This window comes from Pseudoliparis swirei, chromosome 12 (assembly GCF_029220125.1).
Source record: "Pseudoliparis swirei isolate HS2019 ecotype Mariana Trench chromosome 12, NWPU_hadal_v1, whole genome shotgun sequence".
Classification (NCBI taxonomy): domain Eukaryota; kingdom Metazoa; phylum Chordata; class Actinopteri; order Perciformes; family Liparidae; genus Pseudoliparis; species Pseudoliparis swirei.
The window spans coordinates 9,014,004-9,039,563 of NC_079399.1; the positions used below are offsets into that span (position 1 = coordinate 9,014,004).

The following is a 25,560-nucleotide window of genomic DNA, read 5'->3' on the forward strand; positions in this document are numbered from 1 at the left end:
CAGGGGTCATATTAAAGCTGCAGAATGTCCCCCCATCACAATGTAGGGCTGGCATAGAGCACTGTGTTTGCGTTACCACTGGGAGAGTGCTCTGTGAGAGAAACCCTCTCCAGCATAAGATCTTTATTACCAACAAAAGGAAATTATTCAAATAAGTGAAATTGTGTCCCCGGTCTTAAAGAAAATAAGGCTTTATTGCATAATAAGCAAGTACGACAGCTTCATACATGTCTGGGGACAGAAAAACAAACGGCTTGATGCACTGAAAACGCATATACAAAACATATGTACACAAACTTTTAAAAAGGTATTTGGGAGTTTTGCCAAAAGAGAATTAAGGGGAAAAATTAAATATCAACAAACAGTGGAATGCCGTGTGAGGAAATACTGTCACGAAGAACAGAAGTGCAACAAAACACTTATATGTCAAGAGAGCATAAAGCTTTTACTTATTTGAGAATATATACATTAAAATATAAAAATGCATGCATAGTTTATTATGTTGCGGTATTTTTAGGGTACCAAGTCCAAAGAAGAAACTATATAAAACATTTGTAGAAATCGTTTTTTCACATGCCCATTATGTACAAAGTCACTTTGGACACGGCTGGGTTTGCATCACGATTCAGACAAATAAACAATAAACATATTTAAGGAAACATGTTAAAGGAAATTATTGTGTGTCATTTGTATAAATGAAATCAAGGAACATTGCAACATAGTAATCTATTGGGCTTGGATCAGATACTAAAGGCTGCATATTGTTGTCACTTATACTATTCTCCTTTACAAAAATAATATATAAATCAGTATTCTGTCAAATCCTTAAACGGGAGTTAGGTAAATTATATGAAATGTTTAGTTGTTCTTCTCAGGAAAAACTATTAAATACCAATTTAAAGATTTAATCTTGATTACCAAACCCATCCAGAAGCTAAAACAAAGATAGGGCCGTCCGCTTCTCCTGGTTCATGTTTTAATAAGGCACAATTATTCAGTGTATACAGTATTTGCAGTATCAAGACACATTTCTCTATTTACTACAAGTTGTGAAATGATACATTCATGAATTATCTCCAATTCATTGAATAAACACATTTTAGACTTTTGAAATGTGTTTCGGTAAGAAATGTGATCAGATACATTTGATCATAAGGAGTTGCAGCATTTAAATGCACGTTGCTTGTTTATGTGTGTTTGCATGTGGAGATGGATCTCAATAGAAATGAATCGAGGAAAATGGGAAAGACTCTATTGACATTGACAAAGAAGGCTTTTGGAAAAATGTGTAAAAAAGCTCAAAGATGACAAATTAAAAAATTGACAGGGCAAGGATCAACATGCTTGTCAATGCTCTGTTCAGTTCAAAAGGTGACCACAATCTTGATAGAAATAAATAAAAACATTTGTTACAATGTTGAAGTAAATATTTGCTGTATTAATCAATACTCTGTTGAAAATAAAAGCAACATTTTAGAACAGTGATTTAAGGAATACTTTTGTTTGGCAAACTCTTTCAGAGTATAGAAAATAGTAATACTACTGCTGCCACCTTCTGTTCATGCAGCATAGTGCCATTTCTCATAATAGCTAAATAATTAATGAGAAATGTAGCAGGCAGGCAATCTATCCAAAATGAAACTGAACTTAGATTTCTGAAGATATTTGTCAAGAAATCTTAAGAACACACAAACGCTTGTTTGGGGTAAAACCGAAGGACCACGTCCAAGAATTAAACCCGGGGGGAAAAATAACTACATAGGCATATTAGAAGGAATGGTCGTCAATTTTTGTACAGGCCTACGCAAATCCTTTCCTCCTTTGAGGTGAGTTAGTATGAAAAGCCACCATCATTTTCATAAACTGCCACATAGAAAACTCAAAGTGAATCTCTGCATCTCCAATCCAACCGTCAGTTACCCGCTCCTGTGGCACAGTCCTCGTGTGAAGTACCATTGTTGTTGTCTGGTGCCGTTATGCAATGCGGGTACAAATGTCAGCATACCGGGCTCAGATGAGACGGGAGTTCTTGAGGAACTGAATGAGGACCTGGTAGACGAACGTGTATTGGGAGATGGTCTGCACCATCAGCATCCTCTGCTGCCTCAGCCCCGACAACATGGTGGGAACCTCCACGGGCTGAAGGAGAGACCGACCACAAATAAAAAGACAAAAAGGAGGACAAAGTGAGACACAATCCTTTCCGTAAAATGAATTGTGTGCAGTAACAAGGCTACATGCATGTTAAAAAAGACAATAGACTGAGAGTTGCATTAAAAGTCCACTTACTTGCCTCCTCACATGTATGAGCATCGTCTCACTACAGAGGATTCACAGAGTGAAATAATAAAGGGATCATGCCTGGATGTACCTGGTCTGCATACTTCAGAGCGTATGCGTTTTGGCAAATGCAGTGTATATTATAACGTAACTCTGCTTTAAAAAGGGCCAGTCTGTAGGTATTAGGGGGTCTATTGGCAGAAATAGAATTGAAAGTTTGTTTTCTTTCATGCATTATCGCCTCAGAATAAGAATCGCAGCATTTTTATCAACTTTGAATGAGCCGTTTATGTCTAATTGAGTCTCCGTTGGTTTCAATCTGCAACCTCACCATTCGATGACGCCACATCCTACAGACTGGCCCTTTAAGTCACAGTCTGCATCTTCATGGGCAACATCTTGATTTACAAAATAACCGACGAGTACGTTTTTTCATCCCGAACAATTAAGCAGTGTATCAATTCATGTGATGCATGTTTCTCGTCTAAGAGAAGCTTTGTGTTCCAACTCTTTGCACCCTGTTAGTCCACAGTCCACCCACCTCATTGTGCTCCAGGCAGCTGATCATGAGCTCAGTGAGGATGACAACTCCGGTGCGCCCCACCCCGGCGCTACAGTGAACCACCACGGGAGGATTGAGGCTCTTCGAGGTGTCGAGCATGGAGTTGGTGTGTCTCCTTACAGACTGGATCTCCTCCAGGTAGGCTGAAGGAAAGAGGATGGAGACACAGGTAAGATGTGGGCCTTGTGTCTGCCAGGCTGAAGAGAGAATGTGTCCTCTCTCTTCTGGATCTACATTCATCAGCTAACTATGGACTACTACTAAACTACTACGAAAGGAAATAAACATATTTCACAAAATGTCAAACTATTCCTTTAATTAGACATGAAATAATGATTAATTCATCACTTTTTGTTTGCATCTTAAATGTCACACAAACTGATAATGATAATGAGGACACTCACAGAGGAATCCCTGGACATATTCGGGACAGCCCTGCTCAGGCCAGTCAGTGTACTGCAGGTGCCAGACTGTCCTCTCCTGGCCAGAGAGCAGATGTTTGACCTTTAACCCCGTGGTGGCGTAGCAGCCCGAGTCGGTGCGGAATTTGGTGGTCACCTTAAACTTGCCATGAGTGGCTGAGTTGTGTTTGGAGCCCAGTTTGGGCCAGTAGCGGTGACTCTTGGATCGGCCACCCTCCTGAAGGGAAGAGAGGGTAAAGATGGGAGGAAGGGGATAGGGGAAAAAAAGAGGAAGAAGGGATGAATTGACATCCTATTTTTTCCACACAAAGGCAAATGCCAGCTGTCTGACGCTGAAAAATATCCACATCTGCGTGTGTGCGTGTACCTCCTCAGCAGTAACCATGGCGATGACGTTGACCCCCTGCTCCCAAACCATCTGCCAGAAATCGGCGCAGGTGTTGGCTAGCGGGCCCTGGGTGGCAATGTAGTGCCACTCCTCCCCTCTGATCATCACCTGGGAAAACACACAAAACACACATAAAGAATCAGTTAGTGCACGTGGAGATTACAGTTACTGCAGTGCAAATAATAATCAGTCTACACATGAATGAACAAGCTACAACAACCACATTTGAATGAAATAAAAATGACTTTATACTTTAAAATATATTTGAAATGTTAAGAGCTTATTTATACGAAGACAATAATCTCCTCCACCACTAGATGGCACAATACACATCATGTTTAACCAGTCTTTTCTCTTATGTATAAAACCCCCTTCTTTGGCTTTACTGTTGCTTTCCCTCATTAATAATCACAAGGCCACACACAGAACTGAAACGCGTCCCATCTTCAATAAACTCCAACCACACAGATTTTGGAGTGCCGTTACATAATCAACATGTCCCAGCTAATTCCTCAGGCCACCTCGTGACTGTAAACACTGTATTAAGACATGGATAGGGAATAAACAAGGCCTTTTGTTCGGCGGCAGCTACCTTAAATGACGGGGAAAGTAAGAGGGTTACACCGTGATAGGCAGCGATTCAGTGGCGCTTTGGTGAAATGCAAACTCATGCATACACACAAGCTTGTGCACGCATGCTGTTTGCAACTAAGCATGAATAGAACGCTAGCGAGAGCCGCTCAGGTTGACTTGAGAGGGTTTGGAGTTTGGACCACATTCTTTGGGAATTCCACAAGCTCTGTGAGCTTAAAAGGCACAAACAGCCTTCAACAGCTGCCTTTCATCCTTTCCTCCGAGCCATCCGCTGCTCAGGAATGACCACAACAAAGACTAGCAGAGGGCTGAAAGTGTAGAGTTTATGCTCTGGGTTTTAATTGATGGCGTATGATGTGGGTGTTGGAACACATTGTGAGACTGTAACTGTCATCAACTTGAAACCAAACACATGAACTTGAAATGTTAAATGGGACTGTCAATATCATTCTTTCCCTCCTTATTGGTTCACCACATAAACGGATGGATAATTAAAACCCAGGCCGACATGTTGACAATGTACAATTCAATATTGTAAGAAGTGATCCATCTATGGGTGTGTTTCCATGCACCCGTTTCTATGCACATTTTAGATTTGCATATGATAAATGTAGACATTTGAACAAATTTTACGCTCGTCTGAGGAGGGAAAAGTCTGTATCGATAAAAGCAACATGTTAACAGTGTAAGGGAAACAGACTTGGTGAATAAATCAGGAGCTAAACCGCGACTGAAGACACCGGCTGAAAACACAAGATCCATGCGGAGCGATGAGGAAACTCATTAAACAAAACATGAATGTCATCTTCGTTGTTATTCCACACTTTGAGGTTTGACTGCTGCGTGTGCAATGACATTATCATGTTGCACTCTCTTCTTCTGCCATCGTATAAATGGCGTCCGCCTGGAGACTTTGAGAGAACTAACTGATCAGACCAACAGCAGTGGATGGAAACAAGCATTGATTTGCATTTCTTTTAACAGTTTTCCATTAATCCAGGTACATTTGAATAGAAAACTGATTCATGAGCTCTGAATACTGCAACTGCCCAATGAAAACCATGTATCTTGGTGATTGAGAAACTGACCAATCAAGTATTACTTCATGAATTTAGCTAGATAAATTAAGAAAAAAACATAGGATTTCCTAAAGTTTACATTTTGGAGATACATGGCTTTCCCTGGATGATATTTCATACACAAACAATTATGATTTAACAGATTAAAGGCATCCCACACATCAGATAAAAGTCTAGATGACAATGTAGTTGCTGTAATCATCACTGCAATTACTTTTGACACTTTTTAACATTTTACCCGTGACCCCTCGAGCACACCTTGATATGCGAGGCATTGATGTAGCCCGTGTTGTTCTCTTTATTTGGCACCAGCTCGACCCGATTCTCTTCGTACGGAACAACGTCACGGAATCGGTTGCGCTCCGTGTTTTCGGGCAGAGTTGCTGTGGTGAGAACACAGTCGGCTCTCTTCTTGGGCACCTGCTCATACTCAGTGAAGACCCGCTCCTCTTCCAGCTTCAACTCCAAGGTCTTACACTGAACAGACAGGGAGAAAGGGAAAGAGAAGGGGGGGGGGGGTTACTCATTCACATCATTCAGACGTTTCTCTTTCAGTTCCAAAGGGGCTTTTATTCGTTTACATTCCACCACACCGAAGAGACTATTCACACCAGAAGAATCCAGAAATCTCCTTATATTATACGTCAACATTTCTAAACTATCGTCGGCACTCACAGATGAATACCGACTTCAACATCAAAGAACTCGAAGCATGTATAATGCATCAACAAAGCTGTGAAAATGGCGTAATATGCAGTGGTGGCATTCATTCTAATGGGGGCACATGTTTATAAGGCCAGTCATGTTTGAGAGGGCAGCATCTCGGCCTCGCTCTCTTTCAATCACTTTCTGTGTGGCTCGCTCGCTCTCTGCCGGGTCACATTCTTAACATACCAACGGGCCTAGAGGCGATAAGCACCGCCATGCCACGCGTTCCACAGCCCACTTAGGGCTTGCCCCCTTTAGTTTAGCAACTGTCTGGACAATGGCTGGGTTTCACACCTCCGCACTCAAAAGGGAGACAGGATTTAAAAAATTACATTGCATTATTACATTATGAAATGCATTAAATAGAAAGATTATCAGAAACTATCTAGGAGTATTACAGCGACGATCTTTAGCCAAGCTTCTTTTATCACTGCCAACAGGTGAGAAATGAGTTAAAAGGTCTGATGTTAATCCTCCAATCATAAAAAGAAAATTAGTTTATCCTTTAATCTTTGTTTGTTTTTGTTTTTTTATTCTTTAACCATGTATAAATATGATGAAAATATTCTTAAACGAGAACAATCGGTGGTCAAAATAGTTTGATTACGTTGCTCATGAGCAATTAATTGTGAGAAGAAACCAAAAGCTTTTGCATTATAATGCATCCCGAAAGCTTTGTGCAGCACAATCTACTGAGATGTCACAGAAACACAAAAAAAACATCAACCAAAATGTCAACCATAACGAAAAAAAACTGCAACTCCACATATATCTTCCAGAGTCAGAGCAATCTTCTTACCCGCTCGTCAGTCGCAGCCTTGGCCCCGTCGTCTGCAGGGCTCTCGGAGACAGGCATTCGGGCCTGGTAGAGGCCGTTGAGCGCGGCCATCATCAGCGGCCTCTTCATGGAGTCCACGGACATCTTCTGTCTTTCCAGCGTCTTCAAGAGAGAGGAGAATCCTGGTGTCATGGTTACAGGTATCGGCAGCATTGCGATGGCCTCAAAATGCGGGGCACACACACGTGAGGCTTTCGATGTGGGTGGGGAGATTTTAACGTGCATATGAGCACGCTCTCTTTCAACTTGGTTTATTCTCACCTACCTATTTGGCCTCCTTTTTCCTGACAGAACATAAGTTCCCTCTGTCTTTTTTCCGCTCTACCACACTCGCCAAACTCTGACCCACATTGCCCGGTCCCTACTTCCTCCCAGGATTACCTCACCTAATCTCTGATTAAACCCCCAGGACAGCTCCACCTCCTTCCTTCCCAGTGGGACAGTCAAAAGAACAGCTTGGGGGTTATCAGGGGTGTCCTCTAGATATGAGATAAACCATTTTAGGGATAACTGTGTTTTTATTTATTTCATTGACTTAGCCAACCACACCTAGTCCCTCTTGAACAGGGAGGTTTATCTCAATTGAGTGAGGCGATTATGATTTTATTTACACCTGGACTGTGCGTGTCAAATGGTTGTGCTTTAACATGGAGCCGACGTACACAAGAACACCCAACCCAAAGAATAATCTGTGGGATTTATAAAGGTTTTAGCTGCCTGGGGGGACGTGGAGCCTCGTGCTACCCTCTCAGGTGCTGAACCCCAGATTACTGCTAATCGGGAACTATGAAGCTAGCTAGCAAACAGCAGACGGAAATATTTAAAACTGTATTTTATTTACTTGTTCCTGTATTATATTATATTTCTGACATTTCTTTCCCTCTGGATCGGACGTTACGAGGATAGAAGGCTGGGTCCCGGTAATACTGTATATGCAACTGACTCCCCCCCCCCCCCCTAAAAAAAACAACAACAAAAACAGGCCCCCTCCGGAGGGTCTGGGAGCTGTTTTTTCAAACCAACAACGGGCCAGCTCCTCTTTAAAAGGTCAGGGTGCGACAAATTTCACATAGCTCACACAAATATATATATACTTTTATGAATTTTGTCAAACAAACTTATTTGACAACAATTGCCCAAAATCTAATTTTGTCCACAACCCAAAGATATTGTATATAAATTGCAATAATATACTAAAACTATACTTCACATCTGAAGTGTTGGAAGCACAAGTGTTTGCCGCTTTTGGGGGAACATCGTGGTCATATTCTGTCAATTGACTTACCATTTCAGCACTGATAAAAAGCATGTATTATTAAAACATATGCTGCCACTAACATCAAATAAAATGAGTCAAGGCATTGACTTACTGAAGGATCGCCTTACCCTCTGAGCAATTTCCCGCTCCACTATGCTGTCCTCCAAGGAGAACATCTCCGACACCGGCCTCTCTTTGACCGGCTCCTTCCTCACCCTCTCCTTCACACTGGTCAGGTCTGGTTCTGAAATGGATGGACCTAAAACACCCCCATTCACTCCACCCTGGTCCCCTCGGGTCAGTGTCCCACCACCACCTGCACCACCACCACATCCAGGCCCGCCACCCCCTGGGCTCTGCCCAGCTTTGTGCGCTCTGCCCTGGGCTTGGTTCGGGTCCATTGGGCCCTGGTTGCTCTGGAGACCTTGATTATGGTTGTGGTGGTGAGTGTGGTTGTGACTCTGGGTGCGGATCTGAGCATTGCTAGGAGGTCTAGGAGGACCAGGGTACTCTGGAGGGGGTTTGTTAGGCAGCTTGGCCAGAGCCGCCTGGAGCTGAGCACTAATGCTGATGTCCTCATTGAGACCTGGGATTTGAACGTCCAGCTCAGGCCTCTCCTCTTCCTCTTCCTCTTCACTCTCACTACTGTGTATGAGCATGGTAGCATTGGAGAGAGTCTTTTGATGCTGATAGGCCTCTGCCCCAGATGGTGTTACAGAAGTCTCAGGGGATTTCTCGGCAGTCATCTGCATGGGCAACTCCTGTAGCTGCTGAGGTGTAGGCTGGGACTGCGGCTGAGGGGTTTGAGGCTGGGGCTGAGGAATGGACTGAGGCTGAGGGGGCAGTACATGTTCTCTGAGAGTATTCCTCCGATGAAGGGGAGCATTTATGCTCTTCATCACAATGCCATCCATCCCTCCTCCTCCTCTCATGCTGCTGATCACCTCCATGCTGTGTCTCTTTCCCAGGGTGGAGCGGTGCTTAGCACCTGCAGTTAGTGGTTCACTAACCTCCTGAAGGGACTGGTGCACCACAGCCGAGCTGTCCGGCTGGAAGGTCTTGACCGACAGCTGCACCATGCGGGTAACCAGCTCTGGACTGCTGCCCCCCATGCACCGGTGCCGGTGGCTGGCCAGGTCTGGCGTGCTGGTGGCCGGGCGGAAGGAGCTGGAAGGGTAAGGTGGAGGAGGGCGCGACATGTGGTTTCTCAGCATGTTAGCTGTGGCTGCGTAGCTTCCCGCATTGTTCCCCTGTTGTTTGGTATTCGCCAGCTCAGGCGTGCTGACCGTGTGAGAGATGGAGCTTCCTACACCTCCAACCCCGTCACCGCCTCCACCTCCATTGTCGCAGGGTGAATGACAGGGGCCCTGGCTGTTGGCTGGTCCACCCTGATGAGGGCCATGGGACACTGGCTTACTGTAGCTGATCTGCAAGGCAAACATTTTTTTTTTAAACAGTGTGAGATATAATGAGCAATACATTTAATCAAATCAAAACACAGATAATTCACCTGTACCTGTTTGGCGTAAGGTCCCGGGCTAGGCCCCAGGCCATGATAAGGGCCCCTTTCCCTCATCTCTGGCTGGCTATACACCAGAGCCTCCGGCTGGCGGTAAGCACAAGCATTGCTGATGTTCAGACTGCGCAGCGATTGGCTGTGGAGGTCATGGTGAGCAGGGAGCATGCGCTGCTTCTGCCGCATGACAGCATCATACTCAGGCGTGGGCCGATAGGACGGAGCAATGATGGCGCTGTGGCGGTGGCTGGGGATGTAGTCAGGGCGCATGAGCTCACTACCGGGGATGCTGAGGTTGGAAGACATGGGAGAGGGTGGGACGAAAGTCTGGGACTGATTGAGCGAGCTCAGGCTGGGGCTGCTGTACATGCTTCCATTGGGCACGGAACCATTACGAAAAGGAAAGTCCACTGGGCAGCGGTCCAGACTCGTCTCTGACTTGTAGTAGGGGTCATCATGGAAGATACTGTCTAAAAACAAAAGGAGGGAGGAAGAAATGAAAAAGCAGATGTTTTTAAAATATAGTTAACATAGCGGAGAGTGTTTAAGATCGCAAAAATAAGAGAAAAATAAAGAGAAAAGAACATGCATTAATCAGCAAAAATGATCTAAGAGCAAAGTTTAAACGTAAAGTTGAGTGTACTGGAGGTGCATAAGCAGTAAACAGCATTTGCAGCACCTTCAAGGTGTTTCTGATGTGGCACAATATATAATTGTTTGGGTCTGGTTCACTGACCACATTTGAAAGAATTCAGAACATTTCCCCACAGGAGTTAACCGACTTAGAATGGGAACGGTTTTGGAATATTTTCTTCCGACCGTGATGAAGGAGAAAGTGGTATGCATGTCATTCCTCTTCACTAAACAAATAGAGCATTCTCTCATGTGAAACTATCTCAAGCCCACAAGCCGGCAGACATACAGAATCTGCGTCCACACAAGCAGAGTGTGCTGAGGTCACACGACAAAATGATCCCACACCCACGCAAAGCAGCACACCCAGAATGTGTTTTCCATTCGTCAAGTCGAAATGAGGGAAGCTCTTCGGATTAGAACGCCGACTGAGTGTGTGAACGAGCCAACGAAAGAGTGAGGCACAAAATGAGGTCATTGCTCTGCACCCCAAACGTTGGGCTCCAATTGGCTGGGGCGATTGTAAAAATAAAAATGGGCTGTGAGTCACACGTCTGGCGGGAAAGACACAATTAGCTCCATTGAAATGCTTCAGATATCATGAGGGAGGCTAAAATCTGAAATCACACTGCGGTTGCAGCAGTGAGCTGGAGGAGTTGAAATGACTCAAAATGTGTGTGTTTGTGCGTGTGTCTGTGTGCGTCTGTGTGTTGCACCTACCTTGGGAGCTCTGTGTGTCCTGATAATGCTCTCCATACTGGGAATGCATTGACTGGAAGTTACAGGACTGGGGCCGCGGCTGAGTGAAGAAACACATTCAATGCAATTAGGAAAACGCATTTCATGTTTATACTCCATTAAATTGTGCATATTGTAACAAGCTGCACATATTAAAACAGCCTTTTAAATAAACGTCAACATGTCGCATTGAAATCTTTCCTAACGCAACAGGTGACTGTGACTCAGAGCTACTCTCAGGCTGCGGGCTTGTCAACCACCAATGCCGACCACGGTTCTCCAGACAGACAACTGAGCACCCGAGTGGACCGACTGAACAGCTATTGTGCCACATTTAGCCGAGCCATTGTCTGGCCAGCAGGGAGGGAGACGCACAAATCACTGCCTTCATTGTCGCACCGGAAATCAGACTCAGCAACACCCTTGCAAACTTTCCAGCAACACCCACCACACCAGCAACGCATGTTAAAACCAAGGCTCCGCGGCACAATTAAGTGCGGCCCTGAGTGGGAGAGCAGGGTCAAATCTCTGACCGCAGCCGTTTCTGTCTTGGATCCCAAATTCTCACAGTCTCCCCTGCATTCTGGTCTCACTCAGTGTCAAAACACTGAGAAATAACCAGTGATAATGAACCACATCAAAGCAAGCAAAGACTGCTGGCGGTACCAGAGACAGGCGGTGGGTCCAAGTGGGTCTCCTCCTTATTGGTACAGGTGAGTGAGTGGGCCTGAAGAGAAACAAACAAAAAATAGGATTCACAAACTCAAAGTACCATGCATCACATCCAGTTCAAGATTATTTATTTTTTAACATAACCTTCGAACGGTTGGCAATCTCTATTTTAAACATTAAATGGGAGATCATTTCGGGATATATGCGATATAAGTGTTCTGATTGGCCGTCTGCTGGCCTCTCCGGTGGCCTCGAAACTCACTCTGCACAGATTTTGTTCTGTTTGTAGAATTTGTGTCTGGCCGTGAAAAGACGAGCGATGTACTTGGCCATTTCCATATCCTCCTGCGGATACAAACACAGAGAGAAAAACAACGATATTTTGAATTAACACAGCAGATGTATTTATAGAAAATCAAGAACAGATTTGCCAGTGTGTGTTTTTTTATAAAACTTCCAACTAGAAACCTTGTGTAAAGCGCGTGTGCATGTGTGTGTGTGTGTGTGTGTGTGTGTGTGTGTACCGAGACCACCCGCAGACACAACACTCACCATGTGAAAAATGATGGTGTCGTCTCTGCTTGTTATCTCCACTGTGATGGCTGACTTGTTGTGCGCTATCGTACCAATGTCCTTCCACCTGTCACACACACGGAAACGCAAACAAATTTCACACAAGGGTTGAATTTTCTCACACAAAATTCATCACACTTTCTTACCTATTCATATATTCGTAATAGCCCTGCTCATGATCACCGATAGGATGAAAATTCATACAAGCTACAAAAAAAAAAGACAACTCCGATGGAGAAGGGTGCTTACTTGTGGAGCATGATGGATCTGCCATTTCTGTGTTTGACAAACACCCCAATGAAGGACACGCCGATGAAGATATCGTTGGTGTAGTTGTCCTGTGGAAGAAAAAAAATATTGTAAGGACTACATTCAAATAAACTGGTGTGTATGTGTGTGTGTGTGTGTGTGTGTGTGTGTGTGTGTGTGTGTGTGTGTGTGTGTGTGTGTGTGTGTGTAGGAGGATGGTGTTGTCTGTTATTCATCTACCTTTGCAGCAAAGCTCTCCTGCCCAAAGCCATCCAGTTTCTCCACCTCCTTGATGTACAGCAGCTCTGCCTCAGCGGTCTGCATTCGACTGGAAAGTACAGACAGATATAATACCTGGTCGTCTCTGAACCTTTGTTTCTTGCTCTCTCACATGTTCACGCATGTACAAACACTATAAAAATGAAAGTGACAGGGCCTCATATGGTAGAGCGGGCACCCAATGTACAAAGGATGAGTTCTTACTGCAACAGCCCGGGGTTTGAGTACTTTTCTGCATACCATCCCGACTCTAGCCCCCCTAGCTGACTGCAACATGAAGGCAAACAAATACCCCAAAAAAAACAGAGAAAGGGAATAAAAGCGTACCAGTGACTCTTGTGCTCCTCTGCAACTTTCTGGGTCCACTCTTCGAGCACCTCATCTCCATTCGGCCAGTTCTGAAGGAAGAGTGACAAAAACATCAGGCCGCAATTAAGGAAGAGATGGAGGTATGAAAGGAAAGAAGCAACAGGTGAAGAAAAAGTGAACTAATTAGTGACGAACACTGTCACTCGCTTTCACCGCCCTGTCAAACTGTTTTACATCTAAACTGTAGTCAGCGGTGTAGCAATGTACATCAGGTGGCTGGCAATGTAACAGAGAAATATAGTGTTCCAGTTATGTAATACATTTGGTATCCCCTGGATCTTTATTCCTCTCTTTTTTCTGTCTGTCAATCAGGTATGCAGAGGGGCAGCGGGAGGAGGTACACAACGAACACAAGAATGTGTGCTAACAGGCAACACACAAAGACACACAGACACACATATTTGAACAGTGAAGTTTGAGGACTCACCACTGGGAAGAGCACATACTCCCTGAGGAAGTCCTGAGACATGAAATGCGTGAAGTCTCCAAAGTCAGCTAGAAAATACAAACCCATACATTTTATTATCTTTGAGGATAAAATACTTTTTCAATGTGTATGACACTCATTTTTTTGTTTGTTATCACATTGGCTGAAATGTACCATCTATTGTTTTGCTTACTCATATTTTAAGAGTTTCAAAAAAAGTAAACTGCAGGGTCGCATTCACACTGCAGATGGGATGAACATTGCATGTTTTGTTTGCCTTCATCTGAAAAGGTTTCATCTACATAGTTCAGAAGATAAGGTCAAACCAAATACATTCCGAAAGAAATGTGTGTGCCAAAGATGTTAACGCATGAAGATAACATGGAAAGAAAATTACAATCCTTCCAATTAATGTCAAGGTTATTTTCTTCTGTGTTCTACGTCAAATGTTTTCATACAGAGGCTGTTGCTGAATGTTCAATTGCTAGAGAGCAAAACAAGTGTTACTCTTTTTTCTTATATTGTGGCTAAAGGCTTATTTTCAAGTTTCAAGTAAAATTCTATAACATTACGACGGAAGTAATTTGCCGTCACATTACCGGGTGCACATTTCGGTATATTTCTACCTTGGCAACAAGTCTTTTATTCAGAGTAACTAAAAGGGTATCTAACTAATTAGTACACTACTAATCTCCCACCTGCACAACACCTCCATAACATCTTCAGGCCTCCAGATACGGCCTTTGAGTACATCCTAAGTACTGCTCTGCTGTCTGTCGGACAAAAGGAGGTGTAGCGGAGGATCCTCGCCTCCCGACTGATAAGCGTCTTCCTCATGCTACTAAGGCTAACCTTGGAACTAGCGATAAGCAAACTGTCTGTTTACATTCCTCCTGAGACACAGACAGCACCCAGGAACAAGACCGAGTGAGGGTGTGTGTGTGTGTATGGACTGATACCAATGAACTCAAGTGGACTGGGCTCTCCCAGTGGTATGCAGCCATATTAGGTAGTGAAGTCAAGATGACCTGAGAAAGAGTGAGTTTGTGCTCACTCGTTCTCTCTTGTGCCGCCTGTCTTCCTCTGGTAGATAATTCACATGAGATATTTGTTCGTGTTCATGTGTATGTGTGTGTGTGTGTGTGTGTGTGTGTGTGTGCGTGGGCGTCTTACCTTGCACTGCTAGGCCAGCTAGTCTGATCCCCTGCTCTACTGAGCAGTGGAGACGTCCATCCAACACCTCCTTCTTCACCTGCAGGTAATACTGATACCTAGAGAGAAAGAAGAAAGGAAAGACAGAAAGGAAGATAGAGAAAGGAAGAAAGGAAGATGGAGAACAGAAAGAACGCATTACTCAGGTGAGACGATGTTAAGCGACACTGGCGTCAGCAATCTATTTCACTTCTTAGCCGGGCCAGCCACTAGCAGGCTCTTGGGATGGTAATGTCAGTCAGTCGGTCTACCACTTTGTATCAGACTGAAATATCTCAACAATCATTCGATGGGTTGTAATAATGTCTTATGCAGACGTCCACGATGCTTAGCAGAGGAGTCAAGTGCTAACTCCACCGTGACATGTTTCTTTCCGTTGTGAAACGTCTCAACCACTACTGGATGGATACCTATGGATTATCTAATGCTACTTGTGAATGTATGATAAAATACTTGGAGAATATTAACATTCCCATCTGTGTTTAGTGCAGAGGTTAGCATGCTAATACACAACATTATAACGGGGAACTTGGTTAGGCATCACACATGCTCACATCAGCATCGTCACTGTGAGCATATTAGCACGCAGACGTTAGCCTTTAGCGGTGACTAAGCACAGCGTTTCGGAGTTGCTCGCGAGACTGAAGACTCGTAGACTTGCTGAAACTTCACAGCGCAGAGCCGTTCTAACAGCTAGCTAAAAACTGAACGAAATATCTAAAGAGCCGGTGGTAGCACAGGCACTCTTATTAGATTTCAGAAACAAACCAGAATTTGGTTGGTGGTTCATGTTATTTTTCCAGCCGTCTCTGAACACCACTTATATAAAAAAAAAAATTGAGATGGAAAACATGATGGATATCAATCCAAAATATGTATCCAAAGTAAGTAAGAAGAACGCTGCTCAAGGCCTTGCACATTAGCAACTGAAAGATTGCAAACATCCACAGAGACGTACTCTTCTGCTTCTGGTTTGTGCAACAGAAAGTATGCGTCAAGACAGTATTGGCAAAAGAGTTAGTCGTTAAAAAACAATGCCAGAGAAGCATGTTGCAGAATCCATGTGAGGAATGAGTGAATCACCTCTATTTGAAAAAACAGTGACTCATTTCAGCTTCAGAGAAATTAAGCCAAATTTATCCCAGTATGGGCTAAACAATACGATCTTATAGATCTGTACATTGTTGTCAAACAGCGAGCAAGTGGCATGGAGCTGGCACTAAGAGGCTGTGTCTGACCAACACAAGCTGGACAAAAGGGGTTTTATAATTGCTGTGCAAATGTGAGGCAAACTGGGGACTCTGCGCTGCGGTTTTGGGCAGCGGTGGTTTTGCCAAGTGCAAGCTGATATGACACAGTTCAGATAGTTGAGCCCACTTACATCTTTCCCATATTGTGGTAAAAAAAAGTCCCAAAACCCAGAGGCTGAAATACACTGAGCTCCTTTTGTCCACTTTTAGCAGCAGTCCAACTGGATGTTTGTCCGTTGGAGAATAGAGTGGCCACACAGGAGGAAAGAGAGAATCGCCAGGGTGACCGGGCTCAGCTGTGTAAAAACTCGCACACCGTTTCCTGTTTGTTGCCATGGTGATCACCAGCTGAGTCTTTTTCCGATGTGGGCTGTGAGACACCTTTTCTGACGCACGCCCGCACAATCAGAAAGAGCTGCAAGAGTACAGAAACTTCTATTTGGGAACCACTGAGCTATACATGCTTAGTCATTCACTCTCTTACACTCACACACACCTCCTGTTGATGTAACTCATCAACACATTTTCTTTCCTGTCATCTCCATTGTAAAAGTAGCTCTCAGCAATGGTCACATATTTAGCTCCCTGTGAACTGTCAGTTTTACCCTCATAGTTTCATGCCCTCCTTTATGTTCTTTACATCTTTCATGTTCATATTCTTCGTCAAATTCTCTCCACCAATACTTGTTCTTTTCTTTTTTGAGCACCACTCGGCATACTCCCAGGCCTATAATCTGACCCCGCCCTCCACCCTCACCCTGTCATTACACCCGTTGGCTAAACTGCCATTCCGTTCCCGTGGCAACCCCCTAATTAGCCAACCCAAACCTCCACGGCAGCCGGAGTGGGAGGAGCCTGGTGTGGTATGAAGGGGGAGGAGCCTCGCAGGACACAAAACCCTTCAAATGATTGTGGACTTTGTTTTGACAAACTCTCCATGTTTTCCCAGCACTCTCCATATGGGGTCTGGGGAAATGTTGAGGTTGACAGTGGTTGGTTCTCATTCTGAGGTTCAATGATAACAACATGATGGTGTGTTTATATATATATATATATTTCTCTATACGTGTGTGTGTGTGTGTGTGTGTGTGTTAGTGCGTGTATAGCAGCACAACTAGGCCAACAATATGAACGAACATCTAGAATATGATTGACAGTCTCAAAGGTTGCGCAGTCTTCGAGAGCACTCTCAGAAATAAGACGTGTTGTTGATTTTTTTCTATATAGATGTTACAAAAGCTTTAACACTTATTTTACTAAAAAAGCCTTTTCACCAGCTCTTTTGTGCCATTTTTCGGGGAATGCAAATTATAATAATGCAAGAACTGATTGGTTGAACTTTTGCTCACTTCCTTAGTTGTTGGAGCTATTGATTAGTTTACAAATATTTAACTGCAATGAGTAAATGTCTGTTCTTTTAGATCGTTTGAAGATCCACCGTGCCGGTTTGAAGGGACTTTATTGTCTAGTCCTGATAATAACCCTGAATCAGCATGCATTTAAGTTCAATGCGAGTTCAAAGTAAAGCCTTGAGTGATGCATGAGTCTTAAACCAACATTGAAAGGAGTCTGGAAAATGTTTGTGTTTGAAATTATCCTCGCCACATATAAAGTCCACATGCTGCATATTGGAGGCTTCAATTACAAGAAGATCCATTTGGAGAGAAACCACTCTATTTAATACAAATATTTAAATCTCGGCCTCAAATATGTTAATACTTTGCAGACAATGATCATAAGATAGCCTATAAAGGTACAGCCCTTACTCTCTCACAGTATTTTCCTTTATTATCTCATCTATAATCACAGAAAAATACGTTTGAAAAAACTTTCCCGAATACTTTGGAATCTGCATGATCTACAGAAAACAATGTCAAATGTTTTTACATAACTATTTCTTTGTTAGATCAGCTTGAAATTGTTAACAGTAATTTGTCAGTGCTGGAACGCACATCTAAAAAACTGAGATATGTGAGAAGACGTTAAAAGCAAATTAAACAGAACTTCATCATGTTCTGGCCACAAAGGCGATCGCTTGTAAACCTCCATCTACGTGTCCACAAAGATGTCCTCCTGATGACACACACCTGGCACGTATGTCAGCTTGACATCGCTATGCTGTAATAACAGGTGAATATGCACACATAGACATGAGGTAGAGCTTTCCTCACTAAGAGTTCCTTGTGACTTCCACCCTGGCAGAGTGCTCTGCTGGCACTCCAGGCAGCCACACAGGCACAAAGGGCCCTTTATATGCCCACGCATGTTCAGGCCCGCCTCAAGACATGCTGCCAGATGTCCAAGTGGCCCGACAACAAGCCTGCAAGCATATGTGCATGCATGCATGAATGTGAGTGTATGTGTGTACATATGCTTCAACCCCTCCTCCACCACCTCTGCAGTGGGATGACCCTGACCACCCCCTCAACCCTGGATGGGTCGAGACAGCTTGTGTGGGAGGCAGGAGGATTTCACTTTGAAATGTGTTGAATCAGCGAGGGGGCACAACAGAGTACAGCTGTGTGTGCGTTCGTGTGCGCGTGCGCGTGCGAGCGAGCCGAACAATGATAGGATTTCAAGGCCGTTGGTGCTGCTAGCCTTGGGGGCTACTGAGGCCAGCTGGCCTCGCTCCGGTCAACAGCTCTCTGTTTAGTTTCCTCACTTTCTCTCTCTGGGCCACTTTAACCCTCCTTCATGTCAGAGACAGAAGGAGCAGAAGGTTTCAAACACATGCAGACCTTCTGCACGGCGGTGTGTGTGTTGTAAGATGGATGAAAAGTTTATTTTTCACAAAGAAAAACAAACACACACATGATATCTACTTACTTAAGTGAGTAGTACATAAGAGGTAGTTTGGGATTAGTACACAATTCAGTTTGGGAGTCAAACACGGTGCAACCCACTCCGAATGATACAGCCACACACCCAGCAAAGCAGTTAGTCGTGACCAGTAATGCATTACTCTGATTTCTAGGTTTACATGGACTATTTGGGCCAGAAATGCTCCCTACATATTCTGTTACGAAGTGAAAGGTCATCCACCAGTGTTCAACTTCAAAATCATACTTTGTAAAAAATAAATAGAGTTTTAGTGCACTTACCAGCAGCATTTATCCGCAGATAGCAGCATCCCCTTGTTTCTGAGAGACAAAGAAAATATATAAACTTTTAAAAAACTAAAATTAACAATTTTATTGCAGTGACTTTGCCTGATATTGGTTGTGTGACATACTATAATAAACAAGTCATCCATCTTGTGAGCACAGACATAGGCCAATGCCAAATATCTCAAAATGACAATCGACACAACATGCAGAAACTTTCTCAGACAATTGGATTAAAATGTGTGTTGCAAAACATAAAAAAACAATGTAAAACTCTAGGTTTTGACAAAAACATAATCTAACTGTATATGAAGGACTCCACACGTTTGTCTTGCAGCAATAACGGCAACTATGAGTTTAATTGCATTAACGTCACAGAGAACAGTGTTTACATGGGCCCCAGCTTTCCTGCAATACGGGCTTAATTGGTTGATAACAGGATTATTGGTGTAAACACACACACACACACGCTGCTTTGGGTAATTTTCACAGCTGCATGAAAGAGACGAGGAGAGGGAAAGAGAAACAGATGAATGGATGGACAGGAAGAGGGAGATCTAGTATCAGGTTACACATCAGTCAAACACTGAACTTCAAAGAGCCGACCACATTATAAAACTCACATTACTTTCTCAGTAAATCTCATTTACACAGAGAGAGGCTGAGTCAGCACTCTGTCTTTCTGGTTTCTGGCAAGAAGTTATCTGTTTATAAAACAAAGTAACCAGTTTTCTTTTCTTCCTTAAATGAACAGAAGAGCGATTTCAAACCAAAGACCTACATATTAGTTGGTAACAAACATGTTAAAGGTCAGTAACAAACCATGATATAGCATTTTAAATTTCCAAACTTTGCTAAAGGCTTTTGTGAAACAGTAAAACAAAACACGAGCATTCCATGAACCAAATTCACCCACTCCTCTGTTTTAGCTCACAAGCACAAACATACTTTATCTATGCGGACACATAAATATGTGTAGGTTACAACATGTGCGCAGCAAGCTCAAACCACATAAATAACAAGGTACAAACCCAACGCCAAGTGTTGCTGCCAAACTTTTACTTTCTCCATCCCTACTTGTCTCCCTCTGTCATTCTTTGCCTAAATCATTCTCCCTTCCCCCTCTTCCCCAGACCAGGTGTGTCAGAAAAAACAAAGACCTGCTTCACTGGCTCTGGCCCAAATCAACCTCAACTCGATAAATTATCTACATGTAAAAAACAGAAAAGAGGGCGAGAGGAAGTTGTAACTGTTATCATGCCCACGCATTGATGAGTCCTCAAAGGAAAGCACAGAAAGTACAAGAGCAAAGAATTTGTTTCAAGATTTATTTTCAATCCTGTTATATACTGGCTGATAAAAAAAAGATGAAACAAAAAGAAGTGCGTTTTGAACCTTATCAAAAATGTTGTAAAGATGGTTTTCAACTTGATGTGAAGAAAAAAGGGGGATGGTCCTTCCCAACCGCTTGCCTCAGGGAGCATATATGTTCTTACAATGTGGTGTATTGTGACTAACTCTTCTGACAGGGCTGCAGCTGGCTTCTGAGAGGATTCTTTGGGGTGGGGGGTGTGCGAGGTGTGTGAGGTGAGTGTGTGTGTGTGTGTGTGTGTGGGGGGGGGTCGTCTGGTTTACAAAACACACACACAGATGCACACACACGGCCCCCTTTACCCCCAGCACTTCTGCTGGGAGGAATGTGTGGTCCGCCTCCTACGCTGGACGGCTGTGCCAACATTCCTGACAAACAAAAAAAGTGAAAGAGAAGAAGAAGAAAAAAAAGAGGACGAAGTGAGAGAAAAAAAAATGTGGGACTGGAGTGATATGGAGATCTGCTCTTGATAAAGGAGCAAGAGTGACACTATGTAGAGGGATTGTAAGAGAAAGAGAGGGGGCTTGAGAAAAGAGGCGACCATTGTTCCCTAAATTGCCCCTAAGGCCCCATCATAACCCCTTCAATCCCACACACACACACACACACACACACACACACACACACACACACACACACACACACACACACACACACACACACACACACACACACACACACACACACACACACACACACACACACACACACACACACACACACACACACACACACACACACACACACACACAAAAAAAAGCCTGCAGGGGTTTCCTGGAATACCATCCCTTTACCAGAGCAGATCCTGACTTCTGCATAACAAACCTGCAGACACACGGACACACACACACACACTTATTCTCTTATATCACACACACACAGTGAGCGTCAGAGTATCAGGCCGGTCACTGATGTATGATGATTTCATTATATTCTGTGTAAACATAGAAACAGCATGTCCAGTCCTGCCTCTCAAAAAAAGAGGAAATTCGGCAGCGTAAATAGTGATCACACACCTTCGAACAAAATGGAGCATTAAAAAAAAAAATCAAGCTGTGACCTGCAATCGACCTTTCCCACATCCAGCAAAGCAGAAGCCGCAAATTCACCAGCTCAGTGCGAAGCCGACCTGCACAGTGTGTGTGTGTGTGTGTGTGTGTGTGTGTGTGTGTGTGTGAATCTGAGATGGCAGACTGTTCACTACACAATGACCTCTGGATGCCCTTTTCACAGCTAGCTAATGTGCGTATTCACACTCTCTCCCACTCACTCTCTCTCTCACACACACACACACACACACACACACAAACAAACAAACAAACAAGACAGCCCCATTCATAATCCCACCTGTTAACTCCGAGTGTTCGCAGGAAAAAAAGCCGTGAGTGGACACACTACTGGACAATTCAGAGATGTGAGCAGCAGTGTTAGAGCTCGGTCTTGGTTCAAGGCCAGTTTTTTAAGGTCTTTCCACATTTTCATACAGGATTTTACAGGGATATCACTAAATTGCCTGAGCATTGTTTGATTTATCTATTTACATCATTACTGTGAAAAAAAATCCCCCCTGTGATTTGAATTATTTTATCAAGAAACAAGATGGTACATCATGGTAAAATTATGACAATGTGGATCTTTCAGATCAATTATATATAGTGCCATATGGTGTGCATGTTCCTCATGCTATCATAAGTATGGACAAATTATGTTTGATTCCTTTAGGGGGGTTTTAAATGCGGGAAGGAAATATTTTGAAGTTAACAAACTCTTCCCTTTCCAAATGAGATCGTATTGGTAGAAAACCTCGACGCAGAAATAACCGAATAAAGCAGTTCGTGTCTGACATGTACAACCTGTACGTGGCGTTTGGAGACTCTTTACCTGGTGGCTTCCTGCTCCAGCCGGGAGACACTGGGCACGTAGAACATGACTCCGAAGAAGAGCAGTGGCTCATTGCCAAACTTGTCCAGCTGCTTCTTGAGGGGTTTCTCCAGCTCCACCCAGCGATGGGCCGGGGCCTGGGTCTTTCCTTGGAACCACAGCCCGAAGTAATGGGTCTGGAGCCAGAGGGAGAGACGGAGGGAGGTCAGTGTGGTGCACAAGGTCGAGGGATGGAAACAGAGTGGAGGTGGGATGAAGAGACAGAAGAAACAGACAGAAGGGAGATGGAGGAAATGTCCGTCAATGGAGGAGACCGAGTATTAGGATGGGAAATAGAGGGTTATCAGGAAATTAGTGAATAAATACAATAGAGCACAGAGGAGATTAATGAACTACTGAAATACAACAAGCACATATTTCTCCTTCAGATCTGATCAAACCTTTGACGTCAGCAGCGTACCTCTATTAAACACAGATATTAGACCACACTCTGGGAGACCAGGCAGTGATCCTATCTCACAAAAGCCCCTTGTCCATTATTTTATCTAGAGATTAATAAGCTATTTGGAAATGAAACACAATGCAGCTGAATAAACAGCCAAAACAACATTCACAGATAACAACTCAGTTCCTGTGAAACACGCTGTATTGATTACACACCGCTCCAAACAAGAGTGTGGTGAAGCCGATGAGATCGGAAAGGCTGTAACCAGTTTAGACCGCAAGGAAACAGCATGTACTTGGACTAAAAATACAGATTTGCTTTGGTAACATGACATTCAATCTCGATTACAGCCTAGAAAGCCCATAGAAGCCCGTTTCTATGCATCCAGGGTACGTTACAACAACATCCTGGGATTTTGACACGTTTCACAAATCAAAACAAACACTATACTCGCAACCCGTGCACGAGCATGCCAGAGCCCTGCAAGACGCTCAAATGTACCGGAGACATGACACCGTTGCCTTTTGCAATCTTTTTGTCAACAGTGCTTATAAGCGGCGAAACGGGCCCCTGACCTGAGAGTGTCTTCAAAATAAAAGATCTCAAAGTATATCAAACTATGTTTTCATGTCGAACCATGTAATTTAGAGTCATAAAATGACATTTCATTGGTGTCTGTGTGTATGCGTCATATCACGAAGGGGTAAGCACACCTGCTCTGTCTGCATACATTGACTCTACTTTAACCCTTGTGTTGCCTTAGGGTCATTTTGACCCGAATCAATATTACACCCTCCCCCCGCCTTTGGGTCATTTTGACCCGATTCAATGTTTCACCCTCCTGTTACCTTTATATTTACTAACATATTTTACCCTTTGGGTTCAATTTGACGCCAGCAATTAAAACCTCCAGAAAATTATTAGAATTAATATTGTTTTCCAAGTTTAAGTGTGAGGCACTTTATGTTTGTTTGTTGACTACCGAAAGAACACCGACATTAAACATTGAATGGGGTCAAATTAATCCTAAGGCGGGGGGAGGGTGTAATATTGATTCGGGTCAAAATGACCCTAAGGCAACACAAGGGTTAATGAACGTTGTGACGCTGCAGCTGGGAGAATAAATACACTCATACAAAAAAAATACACACACACACACACAAACTCAAGACCTCAGGTACAGCAATAAAGATGAAAACAACAAATTCAGACTTCCTCGAAAGCATGCATGGGGGCAGACGCCGGCTGAAGCTTAGGCGTCACATCACCTTATTTATAACATCACTGACACCTGGCAAATACCACAACACTGCGTGAGTACGCACATGTACACCGCTCCTCTGTCTCACTTCGTCAATCAGTTGTCAACCAAACACACAATCTTTCTGCAATCTGTGAACAACACTGCCCCTTCACACGCAAAACAACCGTCTACAAACAATAAGCCCCATCATGCAACGCCACATACCTGTGTGAGTACAGAGCAAGGTGCTGGTTAAACCTCGATGAAGGAAATGTAAAGAACATTAGGGAACAGAAAGAAAGGGTAAAGAGAAAACCCGCAGCGAAAGCATTGAGAGGAGGGGGAGAGGGACAGGGGGACGGGCAGTATCTCTTTCTTCTGAAGAGAAAAGAGGACAGAGGTAGCCACGCTTCGTTAGAGACACACAAGGACCCTGCAGGACGGGGACAGCAGAGGGCAGGGAGACACACACTGGGTGTGTGGAGAGACGCGTGGCCATCCCTCACACAACAACACACACATTCTCTCTCTGTCTGTCTGTGTCTGTCTGTGTCTCACACACACAATACATTCATGAAGTGTTGAGAGTTAATGGGCAATGTGGGTGATTACCAATGTTAAACACCCAGACAATTAGATCATTTGTAAGTCCGAAAAATGTCTGTGTCGCAATGTGGGTTCTGTGGTACGGCGATGACCTCAGCATTTTGACCCTTAAACTATTTATTAAAAGGTTAATATGAGAATCTGCAAGGTTAGCAGTTACTCATCTTGCATGTACGTGTTTGAATGAAAACATAATAGAGAATTGATACAAGAAGTTCAAATATTTTGAGATTGCAAGAGCAAACCAACTACCAGCTGACATATCAGTCTAACACGAGCATGTACGTGGATCACGTAATTAAAAAAAGACTCCTCCTCACCTCCCGCAGCTCCAGCCTTTGGGCCACCGCCTCCAGACATTCCTGTCCCGTACTCTCCACCGACAGAGTGCATTCAATCACATTGCTGTCCAGCAGGCGGATCCGTGTCACAAAGTAGTTCTTGCTCAGGACGTTGTAGCGCCGCGTGCGCCGCAGCTTCAGCCGGAAGGGCATGGCTGGCAGGAGGTCAGGGCGGAGTCAAAAAGGTCAAAAGTCACAAGCAAGCAGAGAGAGGGGTGGGCAGGCTCTATGACCTGGCCGCTGCCCTCCTCACTCTTGCGCGACGCCAGCCACACCACCGGGTGGAAAGATGCACCCTGGCAAGGCTCTGGCCCATTCCCAAAGATGTCCGGAGGGGAGGAGGACGATGAGGATGAACGGGTGCTGCAAGGAGAGATGACAAAGAGACAAATTAGTCAACTAGAAAAAATATCTAGACACTTTTTGTTAAATTCAACTGAGCCAACTGGAATGCCTACGCGTTGCTCCAATCAGTAAGCATCCGTCCTATCAAACCTTCCAACATCATATTACCCTCCCAT

The 25,560-nt window shown here is 43.9% G+C and overlaps 1 protein-coding gene across 1 annotated transcript in view; it reads right to left on the reverse strand.

The window, feature by feature from the left end:
• Positions 1–175: 175 nt before the first annotated feature.
• The window catches only part of LOC130202381 (tyrosine-protein phosphatase non-receptor type 14-like), a 36,760-nt gene continuing 11,375 nt past the window's right edge, over positions 176–25,560 (reverse strand). Inside the window, exons 2-21 of the mRNA XM_056427875.1 lie at positions 25,019–25,402; positions 22,405–22,580; positions 19,149–19,187; positions 14,759–14,856; positions 13,586–13,653; positions 13,117–13,187; positions 12,751–12,838; positions 12,511–12,599; positions 12,241–12,328; positions 11,951–12,033; positions 11,683–11,743; positions 10,999–11,077; positions 9,646–10,115; positions 8,258–9,556; positions 6,833–6,973; positions 5,584–5,802; positions 3,632–3,760; positions 3,247–3,481; positions 2,822–2,985; positions 176–2,139 (exon numbers count right to left, since the gene is read on the reverse strand). Of these exons, the coding sequence (XP_056283850.1) occupies positions 2,011–2,139; positions 2,822–2,985; positions 3,247–3,481; positions 3,632–3,760; positions 5,584–5,802; positions 6,833–6,973; positions 8,258–9,556; positions 9,646–10,115; positions 10,999–11,077; positions 11,683–11,743; positions 11,951–12,033; positions 12,241–12,328; positions 12,511–12,599; positions 12,751–12,838; positions 13,117–13,187; positions 13,586–13,653; positions 14,759–14,856; positions 19,149–19,187; positions 22,405–22,580; positions 25,019–25,192 (3,900 nt within the window). The 5' untranslated portion in view covers positions 25,193–25,402 and the 3' untranslated portion in view covers positions 176–2,010. The remainder of the gene's footprint in view (positions 2,140–2,821; positions 2,986–3,246; positions 3,482–3,631; positions 3,761–5,583; positions 5,803–6,832; positions 6,974–8,257; positions 9,557–9,645; positions 10,116–10,998; positions 11,078–11,682; positions 11,744–11,950; positions 12,034–12,240; positions 12,329–12,510; positions 12,600–12,750; positions 12,839–13,116; positions 13,188–13,585; positions 13,654–14,758; positions 14,857–19,148; positions 19,188–22,404; positions 22,581–25,018; positions 25,403–25,560) is intronic.